General features: G+C 53.5%; 1 protein-coding gene across 1 annotated transcript; it reads right to left on the bottom strand.

Annotated features, from left to right (window-relative positions):
• Positions 1-597: 597 nt before the first annotated feature.
• Positions 598-10,616, bottom strand: E2F1 (E2F transcription factor 1). Its single transcript, XM_044263229.1, has 7 exons — positions 10,350-10,616; positions 4,753-4,843; positions 4,161-4,380; positions 3,161-3,313; positions 1,791-1,905; positions 1,474-1,696; positions 598-1,338 (listed from the first exon to the last, which is right to left on the bottom strand). The coding sequence occupies exons 1-7, from the start codon at positions 10,599-10,601 to the stop codon at positions 1,091-1,093; spliced, it is 1,302 nt and encodes a 433-aa protein (XP_044119164.1). The 5' UTR covers positions 10,602-10,616; the 3' UTR covers positions 598-1,090.
• Positions 10,617-19,571: the final 8,955 nt, after the last annotated feature.

The following is a 19,571-nucleotide window of genomic DNA, read 5'->3' as shown; positions in this document are numbered from 1 at the left end:
CTCTCCCACCCCCAGGTCTGCTCCCAGTACACAGTCCCAAAACCCAGCCCAAACACCATCAAAATATTTATTAAAACCAAAGCAGGAGGGAACAGAGCGGTTAGGAAGGCAAATCAAAGTGCAGATTGGAGGGGGGGGGCAGAGCAACAAGTGGGGCAGAGGGACCCCGTGGTCTGGGCTAGTGGCACCCTTCACCCACCCCTTCTGCCCACCCTGTCAGTGAAGGTCCCCCACTCACCTTTCCCATCTCACATCCATCCTGGGGGGAAGTTGGGGCCCTGCAGTGACCCCCTGGGGAGGGACCACCCCCTTGATCCACCCATGGCTGTCAGTCAGTCAGTCTGTCTCCCTCCCTCACTTTCCCAATAAATAAACCGCTCGGGCCTCAGCTCCTTCGGAGTAGGGCAAAGAACAGCTCAGGGACCCCTGCCCCGCTCAGGGGTATAAGGGGTTGGGGCATCGGTCCCACATCCCTCCTACCCTTTGCTGGTGCCCCAAGCTTGCCAAAGAGGCCTTGATAAATAAATAACGCTCCATTAAAGCTTCAATCAGAAAAACCTTTAAGACGACAGAAGTGCTCTCGCTGTCCTGCAAACAAGCAAGCCAAGGCCTCGCCACCTGGCCTGGTCAGCACGCAGGTTTCTGGGGGCAGGTGGCCACCCTGGGCCTCGTGGGGCCCCTGGAGCAAGGAGACCAAAAGTGCAGTTAGAGCCCCCACCATGCGCACACATGGACTCATGCACACACACGTGGACACACTGGGGCGTGTTTTCAGTGCACGCACAGATGTGTTCACCTTCATTCCCCGGTACATGCACACACACATGCTCACACACCACTCACCCCGTGGACACACATGTTGGGTGCCAGGTGCATGCACATACACACCACAAACAGAATCCTTCCCTTCCTGGCTTGCTCAGCCTCCTGGCAGTAGCCAGACTCCAGAGCTAGAAGCTTCTGGAGATAGGGGAGAGGGGTATAAATTAAACGTTTCCAATCGGGCTGGGAGGACGGCCAGGGGCAGGGGGCTCCAGGACTGCAAAGACAGGGTGGGCATCTCCGGAGGCCCTGGTCCCCCCGAGCCCCGTCAGAAATCCAGAGGAGTAAGGTCCCCAAAGTCACAGTCGAAGAGGTCTCTGATGCCCTCACCCTCCTCAAGGCCAAAGTGGTAGTCGAGGGCCTCATGGGGGGGGGACAGGCTGATGAACTCCTCAGGGAGGAAGCCGGAGAAGTCCTCCCGCACATGTTCCAGGAGCGAGTCGGCCGCCACCAGCGGGGACAGGCGGTCCTCGTCCACAGGGGCCCGCAGGCCGCCCATCCGGGAAAGCAGAGGTTCTGGGGAGATGGGGGAGCATCACAGGCCAGGGACGGCCCGCAGGGAGGGTGGGGAGGGCAGAGGGGGCTATCGTGCCTGCCCACCCCACTGGGAGAGGGACACTGACCCACCGCACCCACCCACCCTTCACCCACCTTGCTCCAGGCTGAGCAGGGACTGGCTGGGATCCGCAGCAGGGGACGAGGGGGGAGATGATGGCGGTGGCACTGTGGTGGCAGGGTCAACTGCCCTGTCCTCCTCCCCGGAAGCTGTCCCCTGGGATGGGGTCTTCCCAGGGCTGATCCCGCCTGCACTCTCCTCAGGGCACAGGAAAACGTCAATGGGGCCTTGTTTGCTCTTAAGGGAGATCTGAAAGGTCTGGGTGGAGGCAGCGGGCAGGGTGAATGGAGGCTCAGCGGACCACCAACCCCACCCAGCCTGTCCTGGGCAGGTCTGGAGTCCTGGGTCTCACCTCGGAGGAGTCTACGGCTTGGAGCTGGGTCTCGGGAGGGGCCTTGATCACCATGACCATCTGCTCTGCAGGGTCTGCAATACTACGAAGGTCCTGGCAGGTCACGTAGGCCAGGGTTGGTGGAGTCAAGGACCACATGACCTTTAACCTCTGGGCTCACCCACCCAGAGAGTTCATAAGAACCCATACCTACTTAGTCTGTCCTGTCCTCTTCATACCCCACCCCAGGGCCTGGCACACAGTTGGTGCTTGAGTCTGTCTCACACCTTTGAGCCTCAGTTTCCACATCTGTACAATGACATCATTCCACCCACCTAATCCCAAGGTAATTTGGCTTCCTGCAATAATTTGATGTAGGTTAGTTAACACAACTCCACGCCTGCTGCTGAGCATTTATTCTGACCCATGATCTTGGTGGTTGTCTCTAAAACTGATAAACAGAATTTGCGGGGTGCCTAGATGGCTCAGTCAGTTAAGTATATGCCTTCGGCTCAGGTCATGATCTCTGGGTCCTGGGATCAAGCCCCATATTGGACTCCCTGCTCAGTGGGGAGTCTGCTTTTCCCTCCCCCTGCTCTCATACCCTCTCATGCGCATGCGTGCTCTCTCTCCCCTCCTCGGAAATAAAATCTTAAAAAAACCCGACATAATTTGGCTATTTACTAAAAAAAATAAAAGCAAAGAGAAGAACACTTATTTTAAAATAGTGTTTCTAGGGGGTGCCTGGTTGGCTTAGTCAGTGGAACATGAGTCTCTTGGTCCCGGGGTTGTGAGTTCAAGCCTCATGTCGGGTGTAGCATTACCTAAAAATAAAATCTTAAATAAAAAGCTGCTATTTTGGGGGCGCCTGGGTGGCTCAGTGGGTTAAAGCCTCTGCCTTCGGCTCAGGTCGTCCTGGGATAGAGCCCCACATCGGGCTCTCTGCTCAGCAGGGAGCCTGCTTCCTCCTCTCTCTGCCTGCTTCTCTGCCTACTTGTGATCTCTGTCTGTCAAGTAAATAAATCTTTTTTTAAAAAAAGCTTCTATTTTTGTGAATGAAAGATAAGTAAGAACTTAGATCTCTGACCTTGAAGCTACCCCCATGAACGAAATCACTACTAAATAAATGTTTGCTGCTGCCAGTACTAGTTTTTCTTGTTTTAATCTGTGCAGTTTGGGGACCGACTACTTTCCCCTCTTGGAGGCTCAGAGGGGCTCTGTAACTCGTCCAGCCTAACACCAAGGAAGCGCTCAGCCCAGAACTGGCAACCAAAGCCAGAGCCCCGTCCTGAATTCAGGGCCCGGGGTCGCCTCCCTAGTCCCACTTGGATGGGGCCGCACCCAACGGTCCTGCCCATCCCCCGCCAGTGCCCCTGACAGTCCAAGGATATCGCTGGCTGTCGGCGTCCTCAGAGAGCAGCCTCAGTTGGGTGGTGCAGAGATGGATCAGGTGGTCCAGCTGTCGCTCGCTCTCCTGGAGCTGCCGCAGGTCCTGGGTCAGGCCTTCCAGCCGCCCGCCGATCCCCACTGCCGCGTGGCTGCCTCTGTAGGTGGCAAAGGGAGGGTCTGCAGCTCCCAAGCCGGGAGCCCTAACCCTCAGCACCCAGTCTGCTGCTGCCCATCCTGAGAGGCCCAAGCAAGCCTTCATCCCTCTCTGGGTCTGGCGCCCCGGCTGGGAAACAGCAGAGAGCGGAAGCTGGGCTCCAAGTCAGCCTAGCAGGGGTCTGAATTCGGGCTTGGACGGCTGTAAATACCAACATGTCCCTTCCAGGGCGCACGAGAGGTAGATGATGGCAAAGGCATGCCACGGAAAACTGTAAGATCATATAAAAGGACGAGAACGTATCAGATGTACAGACACGGACGCACTTCCAGGACATGTCATCAAGTAAAAAGAAAAGAAAAATGATGCAGAAGGGAATGATCCACCAAAAACTAAAAAAGATGTGTCCCAGAGAGGGGACTAGCATGGCCAGTGAAGGGGGTTAAGAGGGGAAAAACAAAACAAGAACTAACAAGAACCAAACAGTTGTGTTAGACGATCCCACTGACGGCAAGAGAAGGCAGAACGGCCATCACCTAGGGTAGGAGGGGTGGGCAACACTGGGAAGGAGCCCAGGGAACTTTCTGTGGTGCTGGACACGTTCTTCATCCTGATCTGGACGGTGCTCGCCAGGCGAAGAAATACAGGACGGCGCACGGGCCTGCAGGTGTAGCATCTGCGGACTTTTCTCAGGGAAGCCACCTCCCCCCCCAAGCCGTGGTTTCCCCAGCTAGACAGGAGGATGCCAGGATGCGGACGGCCACGGTGGTGATCACCATCAGCTCCTGCACGCTGGCCCGGCCCCGGGCCCCAGCCTCCGCCTGCCCTCCCGAGTGGCTGGTACCTACAGCCACTGGATGTGGTTCTTGGACTTCTTGGCAATGAGCTGGATGCCCTCGAGGACATTGGTGATGTCATAGATGCGCCGTTTCTGCACCTTCAGCACCTCGGCTGCCCAGTTCAGATCAACAACGCCATCAGCTGAGCGGCTCAGCAGCTCCAGGAAGCGCTTCGTGGTCAGATTCAGCGAGGTCTCATAGCGTGACTTCTCCCCTGGGGATTTCACACCTGGGGGTCCAGGCACGGAGGGCGCCTCAGCACCACCCCCACACCCAGCCAGGAAAGCCTTCCAGGCAGGGCAGGAAGATGCGGGGGATGGGCAGATGGCACCTTCCCCTTGGCGAAGCCAACAGGGAGGGCCTGGGGCTGCTGCCTGCCAACCACACGACATCCCTCTTCTGGCTGGGGAACTCCCCACCCCCCAGGGCCTGCGGAAGCCATGCCAGGCAGCCACTCCAGCTGCCCCTTGGGGGCCCCCAGAGGCCTGGCTCAGGGCCAGGCCTCACAGACCGGAGCTTACTTTGCCAGAGTGTTTGTCCGTCCACACCCCCAACTTGGGCCCTGTCAGAGGGCCTGCTGCAGCCCAGGCTCTGTGGGTACCTTTTCCTGGGTGGCGACCTCTGCCCCGGGCCGGCCCGCTGCTCTCAGCCAGGTACTGATGGTCTGTTTCCAGGTCCAACCTCCGCTTTACCTGCGGCAGAAACAACGGGAAGATGCCCAAGAATTAGGAGTGAGGCCTCAGGAGACCTGGCTCAGAGCTTGGTGCTCCTGGGCCACCCGTGCCCCACTCTGTGTAGTAGGCTGCCTCCGTGAGGGTCAGGGAGATCCCAGGGGACACAGTCCTACCATACGGAACAGGTCACTCAACAGGAGTTCTAGCTCTGCCACTTCTTCCCTGGTGCCTGTGGTGGTTTTATTTTTTTTTTAAGATTTTATTTATTTATTTGAGAGAGAAAGTGCATGAGAAGGGGAGGGTCAGAAGGAGAAGCAGACTCCCCGCTGAGCAGGGAGCCGGATGTGGGACTCGATCCTGGGAACTCCAGGACCATGACCTGAGCTGAAGGCAGTTGCCCAGCCAACTGAGCCCAGTTGGCCCCTGGCGGTAGTTTTAAAAGAGGTTTGCAGGGGCGCCTGGGTGGGTTTAGGTCATGATCCCACGGTCCTGGGATCGAGCTCCCTGCTCAGCGGGAAGCCTGCTTCTCCCTCTCCCTCTGCTGTGTTCTTTCTCTCGCTGTCTCTCTCTGTCAAATAAATAAAAATCTTAAAATAAAAGAGGTCAACAAATTTCTTGATACTCTTCTTTTCAAAAAAAGGGGGCCTAATTCTTTTCGCCTTAAGTATGGTAACTTGCTTCCAAGGAGCAGTGTGATGGGGGTGATGACAAGTCGCCTCTTGGACTGGGTAAGAGTCGTGCCGGAGCTTCCTTCTTCCTTCCTACATTGGACCACTCGCCCTGGGGAGAGCCGCGGCCATGTCCCACAGGCCCAAGTGGCAAGGCACTGAGGCCTCCTCCAGTAGCAGTGTGAGTCTTAGAAACAAGTCCTCCAACCTCAGATCCTGAGCCAGAAGCACTAAGCTAAGCCTCCTCTAAATTCCTGCCCCACCAAGTCTGTATGATAATGAATGTTTGTTACTGGGGTGTTATTTTAATTAAGTTTTTAATTTCAATTGTAGTATCATTAACACACAGTGTTGTATTCGTTGAGTGCTTGTTGTTTTAAGTCATCTGGCTCCAGGTCCCTTGGGCAAGCCACCTCCTCTCTGGTTTCTGTGAATGTGGTGGCCGTTAGTGCTCACCACATGATTTGCACATGTTAATTCATTCTGTCCTATGGGTTAGCAGCACAATAATGGCTCTGTTTCGGGGCACCTGGGTGCCTCAGTCGGTTGGGCATTTGCCTTCAGCTTAGGTCATGATTTCAGGGTCCTGGGATCGAGCCCCGCATCAGGCTCCCTGCTCAGGAGGCGTCTGCTTCTCCCTCTCCCTCTGCTGCTCCCCCTGCTTCTGCGCTCTGGTGCTCTCTCTCTGTCAAATAAATACATAAAATCTTTAAAAATAATAATAATCATGATTCCATTTTACAAATAAAGTAACTGAAGTCCAGAAAGGCCCAAGGTCAGATGGCCAGGAAGCAGCTGAACCAGGATTCCCATCCAGAACGCTATCGGATTTAGTCACTACACTGGAGGACGGAGATTGCCCCCGAAGTCCCACCTGACTCACACCAGCCAAACCTGCCCCTCCCTCACCCACAGGGTTTCCTGAGCCTCCCCACCTCCATCTGTCCCTCTCCAGCCTAGGACCCTCCTGCCACTTCGCGTGAACTTCTGCTGAGAGGGGTTTTCTCACAAATCTCTGCCTCCAAGCTTCAGCCCACGGGGCTTCCCTCCCAGAAGAGCCCTCACCCCCCTCCCTCCTCTTCACACGGATTCTTTCCACCTCTGTGGGCAGGCACCTCACCCATTACTTTGGTCCTTCTGATGCCGCAATGACCGGGCCTCTTCTCCTGCCAAAGTGCGTCAAACCCAAGCTTTGCCCACATTATCTCTTCCTACAAATTTCCAGAGACGCGTCTGTCTCACCCGGAAGACAGTAACCTCTCAGAGGCAGGCGCTGAGCCTGAATCCTCACCATCCGCTGTGGGGCCTGGCGCTAACTAGCATGTTTGCAGGCTCATGGGTGCCCTCGGGCATCCCGGGGGGGGTAGAAGCACTCACACAAGCCGAGTGCCTTTTGTGCACTGAGCGTTCCCCACATTCAGTCATCAAACCCTCTGTCCAGACCTTGCAACAGATGCCGTGATGACCTCCCCTTCCCCAGGGGCCTGCACCTCAGAAAGATCCTTTGGTGAGAGCAAGGGCCAGGAGGTGAGCCCTAACAGGCTGGCACAGAGCCCATGTTCCTATCTGCCACGTGCCCTGCCTCCCTGCTGCCTAGTCCAGAAGCCAGCCCCTGAACGCCAGCCTTGTCCCTTGGGCCTGAACCTAGCGTGCACCTGCAAGAGCACCCCTCTTCTCCTCGTTCCTCAGACCCCTGCCCACCCTGAAGCCAGGTCAGTGCCACACCCTGAAGCAAGGGCTCAAGCAGATGTCCATTTCTGCCACTGCTCTCCAGACGGCTTGGCACAGAAGCCTAAAAAGGCAGAGCTGAACTGCCTTCTCGTGATCTCTGTCTGTCAAATAAATAAAATATTAAAAAAAAACAAAAAGAAAGAAAGAAAGAAAGAAAGGCAAAGCAGAAGACACACAGAATGCTGGCGGAAAAATCTGGACCACTCCACCAACCATCTGTGGAAGGGGAAACCCAAAAAAGTGTGGCTCGTCCAGCCCCTGGAATACCACATAGCTGTCAAGGCCTGAGGGAGGGTGACACAGAATCCACTCAAAGACAATGACAAGAAAAACATGGTTAGAGGTCCATGCATGGATTGGATCCCTTTTTGGATTAAAAAAAATCTCAGGAAACATCTTTCTCTGGTTTAGTTTCCCATATTTTAGAATCCATTCTAAGGAGTAAACTCCGGAGGGTGTGTGGGTGGGGACCACCATGGGGACTGTTATGGTATCTTATCAAGGGTGGATGACCCACTGTTTAAACATAGAAATAAAGGGAAAACTACAATTTCTAAAACTTAAAAAAAAGAAAACCGTCACAACCACCTTAAAAAAAAAAACAACAGGCTTAGGAAAAGAAAGCAGAAGGAAAAAATGGATGGGTTGGCATCTAACTTTTTAGTCTCTTAACTCTTTTTGTATAGTATATGTCTATTACATTTAACTTGTTTTTTTTTTTTAAGATTTTTTATTTATTTGACAGACAGAGATCACAAGTAGGCAGAGAGGCAGGCAGAGAGAGAGAGAGGGAAGTAGGCTCCCTGCTGAGCAGAGAGCCCGATGCAGGGCTCAATCCCAGCACCCTGGGATCCTGACCTGAGCGGAAGGCAGAGGCTTTAACCCACTGAGCCACCCAGGCGCCCCTATTCAACTTGTTTTTTAACAGCCATGACAACAGGAAAGAAGTGGATGCTAAGGGCCAGAAGAAATAGCTGAATTGTACAGAAACTTGTGTATGCAAGAAGTGCTCAATGAATGCTCACTGATGCTGAAGCTGAACCCGTGGCGGGCTTCAAAGACTGCCCCAAACCAATGCCAGTGCAGAAGGTCAGAGGAGGTCACAGCTGCATTGGCCAGTGGCTACCCAGAGGTACAAGAGGGGGCAGTGGTGGAGGGCCAGTCTAGGCCCATGTTTCTGCGACTTCAGCTCTGGCATGGTGCCAGCCCTCACCACCCTCCCCACACACACACCCCCACCCCGGAAGAAAACGGCTACTAGTGCTTCAGTGCTGTGAGGGCAGAGGCTCCTTAAGTGCCTGTGTCTAGTACTTCTTGGGCGTTCACTAACTCAACAATTGAAATGAATGGAATGCTCGGGCCTACAGGGCAGCCCCTAACACCGCTGAGGGTGGGGTGGAGCACGTGTCCTCAGCCCAGTTTCTGGCTGTCCCTCAGAGCCTGGAGCTCAGCCTCTACAGCCCTGGGGGTCTGCTAAGTACTCAGTTTGCAGGTCCAGGCCCCAGGCTGGCACCTGCACAGAAAGGCCACTGGAATATAGGTGACCTGCCCTTTGGTACAATCCTCTTCCCTTCACCCATCAGAAGGGTCCCTGACTTCCTTCAACCTCTATTAGCATCTCCAGGGGGCAAAGCATCCCCGTGGCTAATTGGTTAACTACTCAGGAAGTCTGGATTGGTCCCTCCATTTCACTAGCTGGACGACCTACCATCCCTGGGTCTCAGCTTCCCTCTCTGTAAAAGGGGATGGATGTTGAGAGTTAACTGAATGAAGTGCTTGGCACACAGCCTGACACACAAAACAGGCTCAAAACAATGGTGGCTCCTATTGTTATTAACATCTTGGTGATTCCGGAAGGAAGGCAGCACTGGGCGAGGGGCCAAGGGAGTTAGGAGAGACTTGCCGGGATGCCTCAGGGACCAGCTGCCACCCAGGCCCCCATAAGCAGTTGGACAGCTTCCACCTCCTTGCCCTGGCTTTGCCTCACCCCTCCCACTCGCTCCAAGCCCCCTGCTGAGACCCCATCCTGCCTGGCTGGCCTGGCCCCCCTGCCCCCTGCCAGCCTTCCATGCCCCACCTTCACCCACAGGCTCTGCCAGTCAAACTGGTCTCCACACCCAGTCCTGCAGCCCACAGGTCCAAGCTTCAGGCCTCTGCACTCTTCTCCCCTGTAATTCAACAACCTCTTTTTGGGCTCCCCCGCTCCCCAGTCCAAACTGCTCTTGAGCCTCTTGCTGCTCAGGGAACACTTTATCAAGCCATCTCCCTGGGATGTTTACTCTCCTGGCACTGGGGGCCTCCACTCCAGCTCCCAGAGGCCCAGCCCACCCAGTACTTCCCTGGGGGCCTAGGGGTCTGCCTGCCTGATTAATGAGGCTCCATGGCAACCAGGGCCTGTGAGGGTGGAGGGTGGCAGATGGAAGGACAGGCAGAGGGAGGGGATCAGCAGCTGGCCCAGCCACCCCGCCCCTGCAGAGAAGGCCTCCCAGCCAGGAGGCCTGTCCCCAGAGGCCCAGAGGCCCAGGCCTGCACCTGGCAGTGGAGGCTCTAGGGAGAAACGAGGGTCTCCTCAATGACTCTTCAACAATCTGGCCTCAGGACACCCCCTCTTCACCTCCCCAAGGAGCCATCCCCACTACCCGGCCACGAGTTCTGGTCTGGAGCCAGCAGGCCTCAGTTCAAATCCCAGCCCCACCACTTGCAGCCGTATGACCGGGGGCAAGTCACTTCCCCTCTCTGGGCCTCAGTTCAGATGGGCACAGTGACAACACTGAGCTCACAGCATGGTTGTGAGTTTTAGCTGGCTCCAAGTCTGCCAGAGACCTGGCATGCATGCAACGCCAACTGAATACACGTGGGCCATTATTACCACTGATTCTGACCCTCAAGCGGCTCTGAGAAGCTGAGGCCCGCCGCAGACGAGCAAACAGGGACTGGCCCGAGGTCACCCCGCACCCCGGGGCGGGGCCTGGAGGCCCCACCCAGGCTCGGTCCCGCCCAGCCCGGGAGCTTCGGCACACCCCCCCTCCTCCGCCCCCGTTGCCTCCGGGCCAAAAACCGTGCCCCGCCCGAGTCTGCAAGGGGGTCCCGACGCGCACTCGGCCCGAGGTCCCTGCTGTCCGTACCGGCGGGCGGCCGAGCGCAGGGCGCGGCGCGCTGGGTGTGGGCCGGGGCGCCTGTGGCGTGGCGAAGAGCAGCAGGTCGGGGTCGCGGGGGCCGGCAGCTGGCGCGGCGGGGGCCGGCGGGGCGCTGGCGTCCTGCGCGGTGGAGATGATGACGATCTGCGAGGAGTCGAGCAGCCGCAGCGCGCCGGCCCCGAGCAGGGCCTCCAGCGCCGGCGCGCATGGGCCGCCTGCGGGGGCCCCGGCCACGGCCATGGCGCTCACGGCCCGCGCGGCCCGGGTGGCAGGCGGCGGCGGCGGCGCGGGCCCATGGCGGCAGGCCGCGGCGAGGGCTCGATCCCGCTCCGCCCCCGGCCGCCGCTGCCTGCAAAGTCCCGGCCACTTTTACGCGCCAAATCCTTTTTGCCGCGAAAGAGCCACGAGCCGCCGAACGCTCTCACCATTGGCTGTCCGGACTGTGACGTAGGCGACGGCGGCGGGGCCCATTGGCTGCAGCGCGCCGGACCGGCGGCAGTGGGCGGGTCGGGGCGTCGGCGCGAGGAGGCGCGGCCAATCGCTGCACCGGGCGCGCGCAGGCTTTGTCGGGGCGGTGCCAAGCGATTTCGCACTCCCCGCCCCCAGCCGGGACTGTCCCTACCCGAGGCGTGGTGGCCCGGCTCCCACCCCGACGCACCGCATCCTGCCGGTATGTGGAAACCTTTAGGGCAGAGGGTCCGTTCTGCACTTCACACCATACGCAGACCTCACGTGACCGCTATACTCCGCCACCTGTAGCCCCAACAACCTCAGTTCGGATCGCTAGAAACTGCCCTTCCTCTTTTCTAAGTTCAGCCCCACCTCCAAAGCCCCAGCTGCCGTTCCCATCCTCAACTTGCCCCACCTATACCGTTTACTTTCAAATCCTGCACCTGCCTTGTCCCTCTGCCCCCGAGCCTGAGCTGAAGGGGACTGCTAGGAAGTGGGGAGGGACATCTGGCCCAATACAGCGTGGGGCTTTCCTGTAAGCCCCCTTTTAGCTGGAATCTCTTCAATAGTCAATGCACAGCATCTGCTTGAACTCATTCATTCACCCATTTATTCAGCAAACGTTTTGAGAGCCTGCTCTTTGCCCCATTCTTAGTTCAGACCTTGAAGAGCTCGGTTTAGTGAAAAGAGGAACAGAGATAACAAATGTTTGGAATATGATGAGGAATTTCCACCATTAACTCCATGTTAGAACTCACAAAGGGAGGAGGTGAGGGTGCTGAAAATGCATTTAATCCAGAGGCCCTGGGACCTCTCCATCAGCCATTTCTCATTGCTCAGGTCAGCTGATTTGACCAATATTGTCCTCTCTGTGCCAGGCCTTGTGCCAGCTCTGAGGGCAGAGATGTGAGACTTGATCATTTCTATGAACTTGCCTGCCATCTGGTGGGGATGATCCACAGGGAAAAAAATAAAAAAATAAATAAGGAAAAAGAAGCTAATACACAAACAAGGATCATATCCCTAGGGCAAGAATAAACATGACTTCCGCCAGAGAGCCCTCTGGGGTCGTAATTACTCACTTCCTCCATTGCTCAAGGCTGCCTCTGTTCCAACACTGACCACACATTCAATTGCTCCATCTGCCTCTCCTACCAGACTGGGAGCTCCAACAGGGCCTCCTCCCAACACTGGTCTGGCCCAGAACAGGTGCTGAGAAAGGTTAGGAAAGGAACAGACTAGTGGCTGAGGCTACCCAGAGTACAGCATGGAGGCCCTAGGTCTTTAAAAGGAGTCCTCAGCAACAGGCTTCAGAATCACCTGGGCACTCGTTAACTTTGGGTCCACCCATCCTTGCCAATTTAGAATTTCTAAGTGCTCAGCAATCTCTGTTTTCACCATCAGTCCCCTACCTCCCCCACCCCCCAATGCTAGATGATTTTTATGCAGGTTCACATTTGAGAACAAACAGTATACCAGTATAACCAAAATGTGTAGTGTAGCCTTGAATTATAGTCCCTTGAGGACAATTCTCAGCTCGTTTCCTCATCTGTAAAATGGGCACATTGCCCTAGCCATTCCTGGGTTGCCATCAGGATAAAAAACAAAACAAAACAAAACAAAAAAAAACATAGGGCATCTACTGTAAGTGTTCCCTAAACTATGAGGTGATTTAGGACAGCAGCAGGAGTTTCCAAAGCAGTTTTTTTTTTTTTAAGATTTTTATTTATTTATTTGATAGACAGAGAGAGATCACAAGTAGGCAGAGAGGCAGGCAGAGAGAGAGGGGGAAGCAGTCTTCCTGCTGAGCAGAGAGCCCGATGTGGGGCTCGATCGCAGGATCCTGAGATCATGACCTGAGCTGAAGGCAGAGGCTTAAACCACTGAGCCACCCAGGCGCCCCTCCAAAGCAGTTTTTGAAATTACTCATGGTAGGGGGCACCTGGGTGGCTCAGTTGGTTAAACATCTGACTCTTGATTTTAGTTCAGGTCATGATCTCAGGGTCCTACGTGAGATCTAGCCCTGTGTCGGGCTCTGCACTGGGCGTGGAGCCTGCTTGGGATTCTCTCTCTCCCTCTCCCTCTGCCCCTCCCCATCCTGTTATCTCTCTCTGAGGAAAAGAAAGAAAGAAATTTCTCATTGTAAATCCTAGGTTGTCAGCACTAGAAGGGCCCAGAAAGACTGTAAGCCTCTTGCTGTAGAGATGGGAAAATTGAGGCCCATTCAAAAATAGGGACCTGTGAGGTTAACCAGTGATAGAATTTGGCCTACACTGGATACCCAGGCATGGGGCTAGCCTGTCCCTCTTCTCCCCAGATAGAGAAGCCACCATTATTAGAATGGTAGGTCTCATTTGAAATAATCAAGCCAGACTCTGAAGGAGAATAGAGAAGTCAGCAACATTCCCATTCCAGGTGGAGCTTCCTTTCTCTGTATCTTCCCAAAGGGTCTCAATAATGCTAACGTTTAAAAAAAAAAATGCTAACGTTTGCTTCGTAAAGTACTCTCAGACCCCATAGTCATTCAACAAACAAGTTATTGAGCACCTGTCTTCTGCCAAGCACTGTACTGGTTGCTGGAGAAGGAAGACAGATATGGCTGTTATTGCCCCATTGATGAGAAAGCTGAGGCCCAAAGGGCATGAGCTTACCTAGCAGATGAAAAGACTATTATTCATGCTTGCTGGAAGTCAGAGCTAGGGGTTTACCAAAGCCCTGGTCTCCCCAAAATATTCAGGTATCCAACCTCCCAGGTAGAGAAGCAGGTGTCTTTCTTCCCACAATCCCTCCTGTCCTGCTGCAGCAGAAAGGAGTGAAGACCAGAATTCCCAGTGTGAAATCAAGAAAGAGATATGAGCCTTCTGTATCTATTAATACCCACTTGAAAGCAGCAAAGGCCTGAAAGATGGGGCCCCTTGGCCTCAAGCCTGGGAGATACTGATAAGGCTGTTCTCAACATCAACAGTGCTCTTCAGGCTGGTAGGCTTCCAAAAACTCCACAGTTCCTGGGCAGCCACTTCCAGGGATGATCTCTTTTCAACCAATAATCCCCTAGGTGAAGATTGTTTATCCACATGGTGCAGGAAGAGGGGGGGCACCTGCAGCTTAAGGTCAGAGGGTGGAAAGGAGATGGGAACTTAGCCGGTTCCACTGCCAAGCCCTAGTGTCTGCCCTTCATACCTCATCACTCCCTGTAAATACCCCAAGAGCCAGGCTCAGGGCTGTCAAGATTATAATGTGTGGTTCCCGAAAGCTAATATGATGGATAGTGGCTTAATTGGTAGGTGTTCACCCCATCACCACCTCCACCAACATCTAACGCTAGAGGAGGATTCTGAAGGGGTGGAAGCTCCTGGGGCCACCACCATACTCAGTGTGGAGATATCTTTCCCTTGAATTTTTCCCAGAAGCAGGATTGTGTGGAACTGATAGGAAGAAGAACTTCTCAGTTAGGTGGCTCTAAATGGGAACCTCAGTCTGTGTGACCTTGGACAAGTCAATTCATTTCTTGAATCTCATTCAATCCACAGATGTTTATTAATTGTGTCAGACATTGTGCTGGGTGCTGGGGAGACAGCTGGATGGAAAACAGACCCCCTCTCTCATACCTGGAGCTCACAGTCCAGGGGGAGAGTCAGAATTATTTACATGAACCTGCACAATAGGCTCATTAAGAATTTTGACCAAGGGGCGCCTGGGTGGCTCAGCCATTAAGCATCTGCCTTTGACTCAGGTCATAATCCCAGGGTCCTGGGAGCATCTGCCTTCGGTTCAGGTCATGATCCTGGGGTCCTGGGATCGAGCCCCACATCGGGCTCCCTGCTCAGTGGGAAGCCTGCTTCTCCCTCTCCCACTCCCCTTGCTTGTGTTTCCTCTCTCATTGTGTCTCTTTCTGTCAAATAAATAAAATATTTAAAAAAAAGTTTGACCATCCCCCCTAAAAAAAGTTTGACAGATGACACAAATAATTCAAGCTTATTTTTTCCACATACACCACCTCAATGAAGGATACATTCTTACATCTAAAAAAAAAAAAAAAAAAAATTAAAAAAAAAATCTCCAAACATGAACATCCCATCATTATAAAGTCTGCATCATTGGAAGAAATGATTCTGTGGCGACTTAATTTTATTAAGGGGCACAGCAACATCCACTGTTGCGTTCTGGCAGGGGGAGGCGGGGAGCTTTATGTCTGCAACATGACATTGGTCTCAAATGGTCCGCATTGCTGGGCGCCTGGGTGGCTCAGTGGGTTAAGCCACTGCCTTCGGCTCAGGTCATGATCTCAGGGTCCTGGGATGGAGTCCCGCGTCGGGCTCTCTGCTCAGCAGGGAGCCTGCTTCCTCCTCTCTCTCTGCCTGCCTCTTTGCCTACTTGTGATCTCTTTCTGTCAGATAAATAAATAAAATCTTTAAAAAAAAAAAAATGGTCCGCATTGCTACACTGAATTCTCTGACTTTCACTGCCCCTGGAGATGTCCTGTCACTGTGCCAGTTCTGGCTATGTCTGCACATTGGTCTCTTACCCATCTGAGAGGCCATGAAACATAGGAGCAAGCTTGGGAATCGGGCTGACCCCAACTCTGTGCCTTGGCTAGATGACCTTGAGTAGGTGATTCACACTCTTTTTTTTTTTTTTTTAAAGATTTTATTTATTTATTTGACAGACAGAGATCACAAGTAGGCAGAGAGGCAGTCAGAGAGAGAGGGGAGGAAGCAGGCTCCCTGCTGAGCAGAGAGCCTGATGCGGGACTCAATCCCAGGACCCTGAGATCATGACCTGAGCCGAAGGCAGCGGCTTAACCCACTGAGCCACCCAGGCGCCCCGGTGATTCACACTCTTGAAGGGCTTGGCTTACCCCATCTGTACAAAGGTCAAAGTCTCCTTTATAGGATGTGTGTCAGGCTAAAATGAGAAAACAAGAAGATTTACAAACTGTCCCACAGGTATGATTTCATTTGCCCACGAAGGTTTTTTTTTCTTCCTGAACTGTGAATTAGCTTAAAATTTTCTTAAATTGGGAAATGTTATATAAAAATTTGAATATTCGGCTTTCCTTTATTTATTTATTTATTTATTTATTTATTTTTTGTTTTGTTTTTCAGCTTTCCTTTAAAACAGCACTAGCCAGACCATCGTGGTGCTGAGTGGTTGCTGTCCCCCACTGAGCCAGAGCCTTGGCCCTCAGTGGCCTTCCTTGTCCTGCTACTCCAGTGATCTAAGTTCATGATCCCTGATGCCTGCGCCTGGCACAGAGTAAGCACCCTTTAAATGTTAACTATTACTAGTGATATTCTTTTTTTTTTTTAAAGATTTTATTTCTTTATTCGACAGAGAGAGAGATCACAAGTAGGCAGAGTGAGAGGAGGAAGCAGGCTCCCTGCTGAGCAGACAGCCCGATGTGGGACTCGATCCCAGGACCCTGAGATCATGACCTGAGCCGAAGGCAGCGGCTTAACCCACTGAGCCACCCAGGTGCCCTACTAGTGATATTCTTACTGCTGAGGAACCAACCAGCACCTGTGCAGTTCCTCTGTTTTGCAGGCAACTAAAGAGAGGACGTGAGCAAGGAAGAGTAGAAAAAGTGGGGCTTTCGTGGTGAAACAGGAGACATGGGGCTTGGTGCCAGCTAACAGCTGCCTAGCTGTGTGGCCTTGGCTAAGTCCTTGGCCATCAATCGGTCCACATGGTTAGTAAGATATGGGCCGGAGGGTCCAGGGTATGGCCTCAGTGACAGGTCTCAGATCCACAAGCCATCCTCCCTTCCCCCAAGCCCCATTACCCACTGAACTCATGCTCTGGGGGCCTCTCTTTTCTCCAAGGCTCACCCAGTGCCACTTCCATTCTCTGCATCACCCAACCTCTGAGGAGGGATTCTGCTTTTCCAAGGAGAGGAGGAGAACCAGAGATAGTAACCGTGCTCGCCCAGAGCACGGCGGCAGAGCCAGCAAGGGAGCCTTAGAGCAGAGGGGCTCTGCGTTTTAAAGGAGAATGATAAAAACAGCGTGTTTACTGGATAGGGTTGTTGGGACATTAAAGTGCTTAGGACAGTAGCTGGCGCACGGAGCGTGCTCAGTAAATGTCAGCTGCTGTTAGGAATCAAAGAGGAATCACAAAAGCTGCTTGCTTACATCTCCTCTCGAGGTGGCAAGGAGGCAAAGAAAACTGCTCTAGAGAGGCTGCAGAATGGGAGAATTTTCGTGAAGCAATCTAGGCATACCCTCCCCCTCCCCCGGAGGCACAGGTGGGCGCAAAGACAAGGAGAAAAATACATTCAAAGGGCGATGGAGTGTATAGATGAGGCGATCCCCTATTCCATAGATTCTAGACTTCCCCCCCATATTTTAATATCTCTGAAATTGAGGTACAATCAATAGCATGTCCTGAATTGTAGTTGGTAGCTCTTTTCTTTCTCAGGGGGTCCCAACAATGTCGGAGCTCTTCTTCCATGGCGCCTTCGGAGTAATGAGATCTAATGTACAAAACGCGCTGGGCACAAGCTCTCAGATTATTCTCGCCATCTTCAGCATCACCAGCACATTCGAGGCTGGCCGCAGCGGAACAAGCGGCTTTTCTTCCTTTTTCTCGTTTTCTCGCTGACACCTGCTGACCTGCATTTGGTCCCGGGGTTGACAGGCACATGGCAAATGCGGTTAGGGAGGGCCGTAGGGAGGGCTCAGGATAGGAAGAGAAAGGCTTTTCATAATATATTAAGATATTCAGAGAGGAGGAGCCAGGGACTTTTTTTTAACAAAAAAAATCCCTGCTGGAAGCCAGAGTTCTGTATATGCCAAACAGGCCAGGAAACCCAGCAGGCCTCCTGGAGCTGGCAATGAACCGAATCAGGGGCATTGTGTCCAAGCCACTGGCTGGCTGAGGGGGCATTGTTAGGGCCTGGCCCTGTCTGGGAAGAGGGGGCTGGAGGGGGCAGGGGGAGTGTGTTCCCATGACTCCCTGGGGAGTAATAACAATTGGGGCCAGCTGGGAAGCCCGCATGCCAGGGGCCCCAGGCCTGCAGGGGGCTGAAGAAGCAAGGGGGGGCAAGGTCAGGGCTTCCCTTTCTCAGGTGGGGGGGCAGGGCCTAAGGAGGGGGAAATGGGGGTCATTCGCTATACCCCTCTTTCTCACCCCCCCACAGCCCTGGGTCACAGAGTCTCTCCAAATTACACCCCATATGTGCCCACTTCTCTCCACCTCACAGGCCCACCCTGGTCCAGACCGCCATAGTCTCTCCCCCAGACCCCTGCGTGCCTTCCTCACTGCCGACCTGGCTGCCTACACTCTTCTCCACGTGTTGCGAAAAGAATCTTCCTAAGAGTTAAATCACATCACATCACTCCCCAGCTGAAACCTGCCAAAGGCTGCCCATAACACTTAGAAGGAAACCCAAACCACTTAGTCTGGCCTACAACACCCGCCTGCTAGGCCCGGCCCGCTTCTCAGCCTCCATCCCCGGCACTCCAGCACACCCCCGCCCTGCGCTCTGTCCCAGCCTCTCGGGCTTCCTGCCAGGCCCTGGAATGCTTTCAGCTGGTTCCCTCCTCTGCACACTTTGCAGACTCTGTGCTGGGAACACCCTTCCTCTGGATCTTTGCATGGCTCCCTGCTCATCATGGGTCTCAGGCCTTCCCTGGAAAATAGACCCTTTTTGTTCTCCCCTTCCAGGTCATTCTATGACACTGCCCTGTGCTTCTGACTTCTAGCACCCGCTGCCCTCCAAAATGATTAACTTTGTGCCAGCCTTCCCTCCCTAGACTGTAAGCTTCTGGTGGGCAGGACCTGGCCCCTTCATTGTTGAGTCTTAGCGTCCAGTGTCACTAGGTACTTGGTACTTAGTAAGGACCAGGCCAACATCAGCCAGTATATTTATTTATTTATTTGACAGGGAGAGACACAGCGAGACAGGGAACACAAGCAGGGGGAGTGGGAGAGGGAGAAGCAGGCTTCGCGCTGGGGGAGCCCGATGTGGGACTCGATCCCAGGACCCGGATCGTCACCTGAGCTAAAGGCAGACACCCAACGATTGAGCCACCCAGGCGCCCCCAGCCAGTATTTTTCTTATTCCCGTGCTCAGGGCTTGGAAAAGGACACCTGCCATGTAGTCAGGCTGGGACAGTCACTCTCAAGCAAAGTTCTGAATCTCCTCCATGAGCCCCAGTTCCAGGAAACTTGTACAAAAACAAAATCACATCTGCGTATTCACCAGCCTCTGACTGCAATGCAGCACTTTGCGTTTCACGTCTGCAACAGACCAGAGGCCTATTAGCAGCACCAGGACTTTGTCAGTGACAGAAACCACAGCTACACCTGTGCCGTGTCCCAGCTGCGCCAAGGTCTTGAGGTACTGTAGACACCTAAGATGCCTGGGACATCAAGACACTTATAGACCTGCCACTATTTATTTCTTTAGTGGGTTAAAAAAGAAAAAAAGCATATATTATTAAATTACAAATTTAAAAAATATTTTGATAATTATCTCAAGTCAATATAATTCTTGTCTTTTGTAATCCTGTGTATTTTACTTATTTATTTAGAGAGCGAGATCACAAACACATGAGCCGTGGGGGAGGGGGAGGGGCAGAGGAGAGAGAGAGAATCTTTTTTTTTTTTTAAATATTTTTATTTATTTATTTATTTGACAGAGAGAGATCACAAATAGGCAGAGAGGCAGGCAGAGAGAGAGAGGAGGAAGCAGGCTCCCCGCTGAGCAGAGAACCTGATGCGGGGCTCGATCCCAGGACTCCGAGATCATGACCTGAG

The sequence above is a fragment of the Neovison vison genome, chromosome 8, assembly GCF_020171115.1.
Source record: "Neovison vison isolate M4711 chromosome 8, ASM_NN_V1, whole genome shotgun sequence".
Taxonomy (NCBI): domain Eukaryota; kingdom Metazoa; phylum Chordata; class Mammalia; order Carnivora; family Mustelidae; genus Neogale; species Neogale vison.
The sequence above is the reverse complement of the archived record's forward strand: the minus strand, read 5'-3'. Positions and strand labels throughout refer to the sequence as shown.

Coding starts and splice junctions, on each gene's coding strand:
- E2F1 (XM_044263229.1), bottom strand. CDS start 10,601: ATGGCCGTGGCCGGGGCCCCCGCAGGCGGCCCATGCGCGCCGGCGCTG. Junction 3,314..4,160: donor AAGAACCACATCCAGTGGCT/GTAGGTACCAGC, acceptor TGCCACCTACAG/AGGCAGCCACGCGGCAGTGG. Junction 1,697..1,790: donor AAGCCGTAGACTCCTCCGAG/GTGAGACCCAGG, acceptor GCCTCCACCCAG/ACCTTTCAGATCTCCCTTAA.